Consider the following 10,199-nt stretch of genomic DNA (forward strand, 5'->3'; position numbering starts at 1 on the left):
GTGGGGTGGGATGGCCGGTCTCCACAACAGTCTCCTATATACCACTCTGAGTATGACCAGATTTGCAGCCATCTATCCACCTAATTTCTTCATGGAATTCCCTATAGCTGCGTGATCTCAGGCAGGTTCCTTTACCTCTCTGAGCATCTGGCTTCTTGTCTGAAAAAAATAGGGTGAATAAGACCTGCCTTGCAAGGTTAATGAGAGACAATGCATAACAACCCTCCCAGCCTGGTGGGCCCAGGTTGTACACAGGAAACGGTGGCCGTTGTGGCTTCCCCCCGTACCACCTTCTTGTATCACTTCTTCCTCGTTTATGCTCTAGTTTCTTTTGGCCCTGGGCCCACAGACATGTGGTGGGTTTATTCGAAGTTCTTATTCCAGAGAACAGAGAAGAGAAGGCAGGGCTAGCAGGAAGTGATACATTCCTGCTGAACCATTCCAGTTCCCACCGCCTGCCCTCCCTGCAAAAAAATAATTGTCCAGCCAAAAGGAACTGCGCCCGGGAGGGGAGGTGACCTTGAAAGCGACATAATGGGGCGGGGGGAGGGTTATCTGTGCAAACATTTCTACTGGGTCAAATTCTTCACCAAATGGTAATTCCCCATTAAAAGGAAAATACAGGAAAAAGCCAAACATCCAGGCCCACAGCTAACTGAGTTGCAGGTGGTAGGTAGAGACAGACCCACTGGACTTCCTTACCCACCCTAGCATGGCCCTCAGGCGACAGGGGAGACCAGATACCTCGCAAAGGGAAATCAGGAAGAGAGGGGGAAAGAACTGGGGGCGTGGTGGCAGAAATGAGGAATTAGGCAAAGAAAAATGGTCCACAAAATGCAGAAACGCCTCAGCATGCTTACTTCCCAAAGCCGGCCCATGAATCGAGGGGTGACAGGTCTCTCATCTCTGATGCCAAGAGCCAGGAGCTCCGGGCAGCCGCAGGTACTACAGCCGCACCTGCCAGCACTTGGAAAAGAGTAATAAAGCATCGGAGCAGGGCCTGGAATGCTAAGTGCCTGCAGCTGGGTTGGGATCGCCTAGGCGAGACAGCAGCTCCGCCAAAGGTCCACTGTGTGAGGGCGACCGGCCTGCTCCCGCCCCTCCCGCAGGCAGCCTGCTCCTGGCACTGGGTAGGGGGGCGGGGGGGCAGGACCAGGTGCACAAAATCCAGGCCTGGGCCACCCACAGCTGGACGCTGGCTGGAACCAGCAGAGGGTGTCCTGGAGGAAGCCCAGCGGGCCAGGTGGTTTACCGAGGCCAACAGAAAGCTGGGATGCTCGAGTCGCTGGGAAAAAAAAAACAGACCTAAAGCACCCAGCTAAGCCTGGCGCCTTAGAAACACACCAGGGCCGCCAGCGGTTCAAAAGTGTGGGCCCATCCCTGTGCTGCCCAGACTCCCAAATGCTAATGACGATAATCCTTACAAAGCACTTGTTATAGTGGTGCCAGACACGGCGCGAAGCGCTTTTTGCACATATTAATTCATTTCCTCCCGACGACAACCCTAAGAAGTTGGTGGTACTATTATTCTCATTCTACGTGTCTGGAAACGAGGCAGTAGGGCGGTCACAGAGCAAGAGAGGCAGGGTTGGAGCCCAGCCCATCTGTTTCCAGAAACTCTAGCTAGTGCTGCTCTAGTCCACCGTGGCCGTCCATCACCTGAGGATCCTGTCACCAGGCAGGTTCAGGAGGGCTGCCGGAGCCTGAGACTCTGCGTTTCTAACAAGCTCCTGGAGTGGACAGCACCCTGAGGCTCTAACCTTCTACACCATTGTTGCTGTTAATTGCCATGGAATCTACATTCCCATAACAGCTCTTCAGCTGCCGAGAAGGTTTATACCCCACTGCTCCATCTCCTCCTGGGTAGGTCGAAACAGGCCCTCAGTGGGGATCAGAATCATGGGGGTGGGGTTGGATGGGGGTCTTAAAAAATACCAACACCCACACCCTAGCTCAGGCTAATCCACTCAGGATCCCTGGGCTGGTTCCTGGGTTGGTACGTTTTAGGCCACTCTGATTTTCCTTCAAAGGTGCTTTCAGAGAGAGGTGGTGAGCCCCCAGGCTAGTGGGAGGGGTATGGCTGGGGTCTACCTTGTCCCTGAGGGCACCCCTGGAGGAGAGGGGGTGTGGTCAGGCACCTGGTAACCCCCTACCCTGAGAAGCCTTCAGAAATTACTGTTTTCCCTGCCTATGGGGAAACCAGTGAGGGCAGACATGGCCAACATCAGCTGCAAAAAGTGACCCAGAAGGAGAAGTCACCCCGGAAAGGGAGCAGCACTTGGAGGGGGTTTAGTGCCAGTGCCAGCCAAAAACAATTCAGACTCCTCACCCAGGCATTCAAGGTCCAGGCGACAAGCTCCAACCTGACTTCTCTCTTACATGTACCCCTGACACGGTAAAACTGAGCGCCTCGCTGCTGCTCGTCCGTGCCGGACTGTTCTTCCCGTCACGCCTTTGCCCAGGCTCTTTCTTCCACATGGAATGTCTCCTCCTTGTTCTTCAAATCCCCCCTCCTTCAAGGGTTCCCTCCTCCATGACAAGACTCTTTCCCCTTCTTTATAACCACACGAAAACACCAAACCCACTGCCATCGAGTCAATCCCAACTCATAGCGACCCTGTAGGACAGAGCAGAACTGCCCTATAGGGTTTCCGAGGCTGTAAGTATTTACAGAACATCTTTCTCCCACAGAACAGGTGGTGGGTTTGAACCACCAACCTTTCAGTGAGCAGCCAAGCACTTAACCACTGCACCACCAGGGGTCCTTTTTCATAACTACAGAATCTACCATTTTAGCTGAATATATGGGTTCTCTGGAAACCCTGGTGGCGTAGTGGTTAAGTGCTACAGCTGCTAGCCAAAAGGTTGGCAGTTCAAATTCACCAGGTGCTCCTTGGAAACTCTATGGGGCAGTTCTCCTCTGTCCTACAGGGTCGCTATGAGTTGGACCCGACTCGATGTCAACGGGTTTGGTTTGTGGTTTTATGGGTTCTCTGGAATAAAGACTACATTTCCCAGCCTCCTTTGCAGCACATGTGGTCACATGACTTGAGCTCTGACCAATGCTATGTAAACAGAAGCAGTGTGTGTTACTTTCAGGAAGTGTTCTTACAGGCAAGGGGCATTTCCTCCACTCCCCCCTTCTTCCTACTGGTGTAATGGCTGGAGCTCCAGCAGCCGTCTTAGATTATGGGGTGACCTTGGGAATAGAATCCAGACATGGTGGAGCAACTAGGTTTCTGATACCGTAGAATACGGCACCAGCCTTAGGCTGCCTCCTCCAGACTTGAATGTGAGAGAAAAATGACCTTCCACTTTGTTTTAGCCACTGCTTCATAATTCATGCTACTAAATCCACTCTTGACTTCAAACCCCTGGAGGCATGGACTCTGAATTCTTGGGTGTATTGTACTTTGTTACATAGAATTATCATTTGCAGTTTCTTCCCAGTTAAAAACTAAGCAACCTGAAGGCTGGAATTGGGCCTTATCCAGCTCCATCTTGCCCGCCACACTAAGCACGAGACTCATACATAATACAAGGCATGGCTTAGGACTGAATAGAACTCTTTTGACTAAACTCCACACAGCTTCCTAATCCACAGCTGTATTCCTAGCACGCTGCAAACCTCCCTGGAATGGTGCATCCCAAGTAAAGCTTCCCCCTTCGCTCACCCAGGCTGCTTGCTCCCACAGCCCCCTGGGAGGAACACGCCCTTACCAGGATGTCTGAGCCCACGGCGGCCCCCTGTGTGGCTGAGCTAGAGGAGTTGTGGAATTTGAACATCCAGTATTCCTTGGCAGTGACAAAGAAGTTCCATGGCAGCATGGAGCCAATGCCCAAGCTGAAGAAGATGATGTAGGTGCCATTGAAGCGGTCCTCAGGCCTCTGCAGGCCAGACGGCGGGCTGTCCAGCAGCTTCTCCAGCAGTGCCTCCTGGTCAGCTAGTAGAGAGCTGCTTCTGGTTCTGTAGGTGGAGTTTGCACTGTGATGAAAGCTGTCCTCTGAGACAATGGCCACTATTGGAGTGGGAAGAGAAAGAGACAGAACGCTGAGCAGCAGCTGAGTCTAGGGACAGCTGAGGACTCGCCCACCCCGGGTCTATAAGATCAGCCCGGCTGGGAGCTTCAGGTTTAAGGAACGGGGAGAAAGACAGAAGTCGGATGCAGAGAAGGATGGATGTCAGAGCTGTAAGTGACCTCGGAGACCACCCCCACCCCCGCTCAGGGGCTACCAGGGGCAGATGACCCAATAAGCAAGGTAAGTATGGGCTTACTTGTGCTTACTTCCTAACCTGTAGTGAACAATTCCACATGGTGAAATTTGATGCGGTGAAAAACATGTGAAATTGTTCACTGCAGATTAGGAAGTAGCACAAGTAAGCCCATACTAACCTTGCTTCCTGGGTAATCCATTCCTGTCAGGGATTGTAAATTTGAAAAGAGGCTTTGATTCTGTAGGAAGGTGCTGTGGGGCTGGGAGAGAGACAGATGCCAGCCATACCTAGAAGCAGAATCTTTGATGTGTAAAAAAAAAAGTGAAATTATTCACCATGGATGATCTGGTAAGCAAGGTAAGCACCATGCTTACTTTGCCTATTGGATAATCCGCCCCTGGGGCTACCTAGCTAACACACAAATGTGGACAGGCTGGGCATAAGCAATGCAGCACAGAGGGGCCTATGGCAATCAGTTCAGAAAGGCAATCTGGCCTAAAGGCATTCACATTTCTATGCCGCAGAAAAAAGAGTCAGGGCTGTTAGTGAACAGACAAAGAATAATCCCTAAATTCTTTTCTACTTTATATGAGAAAAGCAAGGACCAAGACAGCGTGTAGAATATGCTACTATTTGCATAAAAAGGGGGAGGAGCATACCCATACACACACATTTATTTTTATATGAACAGAATATCTTTGGAAGAATATATAAGAAATTTCTAAAAAGTGGCCGAGTCTGGAGGGGGCTGGGGACAGGGAGGGAGGGAACTTCACTGCACATTTTTGTACCTTTTGAATTTTGAGCCACATGACTTATTACGTGTTCAAAAAATAAAATTAACAGTATAAACAAAAATAAAAATTATGGCATTCAAATTAAATCATAATTTAAAACTCCCTTTGCATCAAATGCTGCTTCCAGAAGGCCAACTTGTGACCTGTGATAGTCTACTCCCTCATTTCATTTGTGGGGAAACTGAGGCCCAAAGAGTAGAAGCTTACAGGTAAATGGCTGAGCCTGGTTTGCTGCTCTTGCCTGGGTCCCTGCCTCTGTTCATCACATTAGGAGAGAGTCGCTCCCAACCCATAGCAGCAACTAAGACAAATGGAAGATTCTGGGCTGCCAGATTGCCAGCCATGACCTTGGGGAAGTCATCATGCTTCTGAGCCTTGGTTTCCCCATCTGTAAACATAGGGACTACTACCCATCTGTCAGTTTGTTGTACTGTGGTGGCTCACGTGTTGCTATGATGTTGGAAGCTATGCCACTGTATTTCAAATACCAGGAGGGTCACCCATAGTGGACAGTTTCAGTGGACCTTCCAGACTAAAACTGACTAGGAAGTAAAGGCTGGTGATCTACTTCTAAAAACTAGTAAATGAAAACCCTGTAGATCACAATAGAATACTGTTCAATACAGTGCTGGAAGACAAGTCCCCTAGGTTGGAAAACACTCAAAATACACAGTGGCCACAACAATGGACTTGAGCACACCAACGATAGTGGTTCAGTAACGGAGTCGAACATACCCATGGTCGTAAGGATGGCGTAGGACCAGGCAACATTTTGCTCTGTGGTACGTGGCGTTGCCATGAGTCAGAGCAACCTCGGTGGCAACTAACAAAAACCTAGGGAAGCCTTTTTACAACTGCAACTGGCCGGCAAGGCCTGCTCCGAAGTAGCAGCTGTCGAACGAACGTCAGCATCTTCCCCGGCATCCTGGGCTTGTCACCTGGCTTGGCTGGCTGGCTGCTGAATTTGGCTGCAAGGTAGCATGTCTACTTCTACGGTCTAAATAGCACCCACAATGTGGCAGCAGCTTGATAAATGGTGAATATTTCCATAATGCTGAGGATGGGACACTGTAGTCCCTTCTACATAAGCTTCCTCCCTAGTCAATAAATCAATCAATAAAGGCACCGGGGCTCACATAGGAGGCTAAGCCTCAGCTCTGAGCATTAGCCAGGCAGAGTGGGCACAGAGCTTTGTCCACTCTCTCAGGACAGCCTCATGGTAGCCCTTGGCAGTAGACAGGGCAGGAATGACTGCCCCCTTCTGGCAGATGCTAGGGGCCCTGGTGGCACAGTGGTTAAAGCACTCAGCTGCTAACTAGAAGGTTGGCAGTTTGAAACACCCATCGATCTGTGGGAGGAAGATGTGGCAGTCTGCTTTCGTAAAGATTACAGCCTTGGAAACCCTGTGGGGGCAGTTCACCCTGTCCTACAGGGTCGCTATGAGTCAGAATTAAGTCGACAGCAATGGGTTGTGGCAGATGCAAAGACTGAGGCTTTGAAGGCCCTTGATTTGTCCCATGTTCACTCAGTAAGTATTACCAACAGCTAAAGTGAAATCTGGCACTCATGCATATCAAGATTTGTGGCTAGCACTTGGGCCTGACAACAGTCTGGTAGAAAAAAACAAAAGCCAAACCCACTGCCATCAAGTCGATTCCGACTCATAGTGACCCTATGGGACAGAGTAGAACTGCCCCACAGAGTTTCCAAGGAGCACCTGGTGGATTCGTACTGCCAACCTTTAGGTTAGCACCTGTAGCACTTAACCACTATGCTGGCAGATACAACTCTAAAACCCATTTCACAGATGAGGGGTCTGAAGCTCAGAAAGGTGAGTAACCTGCCCAAGATCATACAGCTACCAAATGGCAAGACTGAAATTCGACAGCCGAGCAGTCTAAGGCCACGCCAGCCTCCTCGGCCTCCCTGAGATTCTAGACGTGAGCTGGAAATCTGAACCCTGGCCTTCTAGCTCCTAGTACAGGCCTCCTTTCTGAAGGCCGCACAGCCACTGCGCTGTGAGCAGGGGCAGAGGCCCTTCATCCATGTCTGCTGAATGGACAGACACCCTACGGCCAGGATATTCTCACCTGCTGGGGCAGTATGTACCCAGGAGCAGGCAGGCGGGAGGCTGCTGGATGCCCAGGTCCCAGTGCCCAAGTCAGCAAGTCTATTTAAACTCCCCTGGTTGAGAAGAGTCCTTCCCTAGCCTTCATTCACAAGGAGCCCAGCTCTGACTAACAGACATCACAACACACACACGATTTTTTAAATTAGTAACCTAAAATGTAAAAAGTAATTCTGATCCACGCAGGACAATACAGAGTGGACAAGTGATTCTTTCCAGATACCCTGGCTACCGGGGTGGGTGTGCAGCCCACGGTGGGCCACTCAGCCCACACTTGGCCAGGGCCCAGTCTCAGCTCCTGGTGTCTATTTGTTGAGGACCACTCAGGCTTGACCGAGCTTCTGAAGGAGAAGCCAGGAATTTTCTCTAACCCGGGTCACAAGCCAGGGCATTGGAGTGAGCAAAGCCTTATTACTGTTTATAAAAGCTAGCTACTGACTTTTGGATTAAAAAAGAAAGTTAAGAGCCTGAGCTTCCTTCAGGATAGGTTGCTGGGACCTGGTGTGTGTTCCTCAAAACACTTGCAGGAGCTGCCAGCTTGGCCTTCCTCCCTCCCTGTGTGGCAGCCAGGGCAAGGGGCAGCCCCTGCACTAAAAAAAGACAGAGGCTTGTAGGGCCTCAGGCCAGGGCAGAACCCCATCTGGGCTGGGAAACCTGGGTGCTGGTTCCAAGGCAGTTTCCGACTCTGGCTAAGTCCATCTCCTCTCCCTGCCTCAATTTCCTCACCTGTGAAATGGGGATGGGAAGCTAACCTATGGGAATGCAGGCTGAGAAGCACAGGGCACCGCCCAAAGGCCATGTCAGAATCTGCTTTGGGGTTGTGGACACCCCCAGCCTCGGGAGCCCCAATTTGTACAAACACGTCGGCCACCTTCTGGATACCCAGGCCCCCGACATCCAGGCAGTGAGGTCCAGCGTCAGGAAACTCACAGGGCACAGGCGCACAGAGACGCTGGCGGGGAGAGACGGAGACCACAAAAAGGGGGAGACAGGCAGAGCTGGGGGGAGGTAGAGAGCAAGGAGGAAGAAGAGGGCCGCTGAGAAGGGGATACAGAAGGGTCCCAAACCGGAGGGGCCTGGGGGCCCGAAAGCCGCAGCAGCGCCCAGGAGGGCCTGGGAGGGCGGCCATCGCGAGCGCGAGCCCAGGGCGCGGCAAGGAGCCGGAAGAGGTGTCGGTGGGCCAAGCCCGGCGCCCCCCGCGGGCCCCAGCCGGCCGCCCGCCCACGGCCCGCACTTACTGTCGCCAAGCCGCCGCCACCGCAGCCTCCCGGGCCCGCGGCCACTGCAACTTGGGGTCCAGGCGAGGCCGCGGGCCCGGCTCCGCCTCCCAGCCCGCCCCGGCCGCCCGCCCCGCCCCGCCCCGGGCCGCCCCGGGCCGCCCAGTCCTCGCTTCCCGTTTGCAAACTCTCCTTTGTCTCCTCCCTGCGCTCCCGCTCCAGGGCTGGGCTGGATACATTCGCCCAGGTTCACAGGTGGAGAAAGTGAGGCGCTGATCGGTGGAATGAACTGGCCAAGGTCACTTTGTCGCCTTAGAGTGCGCGGTGAGCCAGGTCTCCCAGCTGCCGCCCCCTCCACCTCCACCTTGGACCGGACCCCATTGTCTCGGGCGGTCCCATTTGCTCCCAGAGCCAGAGGAGTGCTCCTTAGGACGCAGAAGAGCATTCGTCCTCTCCCTAGACCCGGCAGAAGTCTGCCTTTAAATGCCGCCGCACTCCTCCCTGGCCCCCTCCTGGTCCCACCCACCCACCACCACCTGCCCCCACCCACCCACCACTACCTGCCCCAGAGCCTTAGCTGTCCCAAGCCACCCAGCCTTTGCTCACAGATTCAGACCAGCACCCGTGTGCCAGGTCAGTGCCTTCTTGTCACTGCCTTCAAGACACTTACTGCCCGGCTGGCATAGTGGCTGAGTGCACAGAACACACAGCTGGAGGAGGTGGTGAGGGAAAGGTTTCAGGAACACCCCCATCCCACCAGCCACCAGACCTTCACTTCAGCTTACAGACTAAGGGCACCACCTTTATCCAACCCTTCCCCTGGGCTGTGCCCTTTACATCCCCTGTCTCATTAACAGTCACATGGCCCCGTTTACACGGGGCCGCCGCGATGCAGCTTGCGTGTAAAGCCAGATCTGATTCTCAAGGCCCTGCCCACGAGCCCACCCACCCTGCAAGGGTGAGCTCCATGCTGGGTGCTGCTCTCTGAGCAGGTCAAATGGCAGCCTCGGTTCATGGTGAGGCTCAGCTGTCCACTCATTAAGCAGACCTACTGCGTGTCAGGCCCTGCAATGGGCCCACACATGCAAAGGGCTGGGGCCTCGTTGCAGGCACAGGTAAGCAAGTACAGCACCGCAGGCCTGTGTACAAAGGGCAGGGAGGAGCAGGTGGGCAACCAGCCTCAGCAGGCACTCTCTCTCTGCTATCTCATTCGCCCACACTGCAACCCCATGCCCCTATTACCTGTATTTTATAGAGGAGAAGGCTCTGTAAAGTTAAGTAGCTGGCCCATGGTCACACAATGGAGGAGCCTGGATTTGACCCCAGGACTGTCTGTCTGACTTTAAAGTTGTCCCTGGTTTTCTCTTCCGTGAGCAGCCCCTCCTCAGGGCATGGAGGTGGGTGAAGGGAGTGAATGGGGGAGGAAGATTTCTCAGAAGAGGTGATCCTAAAGTGGAATCCTAAAGGCTGTGCTTACCCCATTGAGAAGCTAATAGCTGAGACTGTGTTCCAGGAGGCAAAAGCGGCTGCAGCAAAGGCCTGGAGGTGTGAGAACCCTGGCATGTCCGTGGGGGAGGGCTGTGTGAGATCGGATGGCTCCCAAGAGCCAGACTGGGCATCTGGATGTCACCCTGCAGGCTCAGGATGATGGACTGGAGCCTGAAGCCACTTGGCTGCAAGGTCTGACTTATTTGTTCAGCAGACCTGTGAGAAACAGACCCTCATTTGCAAAGTTTTTATTTTCATCTTACTCTTCTAAAGCCTAAACTATACCAGCCCTCATCCTGGCCTCCTTAACTGGGTTCAGTGCAGTTTGCAATATCCCAACCCAGAATACCTGG

At 53.0% G+C, this 10,199-nt stretch overlaps 1 protein-coding gene across 2 annotated transcripts in view; it reads right to left on the minus strand.

The window, feature by feature from the left end:
- The window catches only part of SLC29A3 (solute carrier family 29 member 3), a 52,444-nt gene extending 43,980 nt beyond the window's left edge, over positions 1-8,464 (minus strand). The window contains exons 1-2 of one of the 2 annotated variants that reach the window (XM_049855809.1): positions 8,380-8,464; positions 3,721-4,019 (exon numbers count right to left, since the gene is read on the minus strand). In XM_049855809.1, the coding sequence (XP_049711766.1) occupies positions 3,721-4,019; position 8,380 (300 nt within the window). In that variant the 5' untranslated portion in view covers positions 8,381-8,464. Of the gene's footprint in view, positions 1-3,720; positions 4,020-8,379 lie in introns of those variants that run through there. The other variant, XM_049855810.1, reaches the window with a different exon arrangement.
- Positions 8,465-10,199: the final 1,735 nt, after the last annotated feature.

Source organism: Elephas maximus, chromosome 16 (genome assembly GCF_024166365.1).
Source record: "Elephas maximus indicus isolate mEleMax1 chromosome 16, mEleMax1 primary haplotype, whole genome shotgun sequence".
Classification (NCBI taxonomy): Eukaryota; Metazoa; Chordata; class Mammalia; order Proboscidea; family Elephantidae; genus Elephas; species Elephas maximus.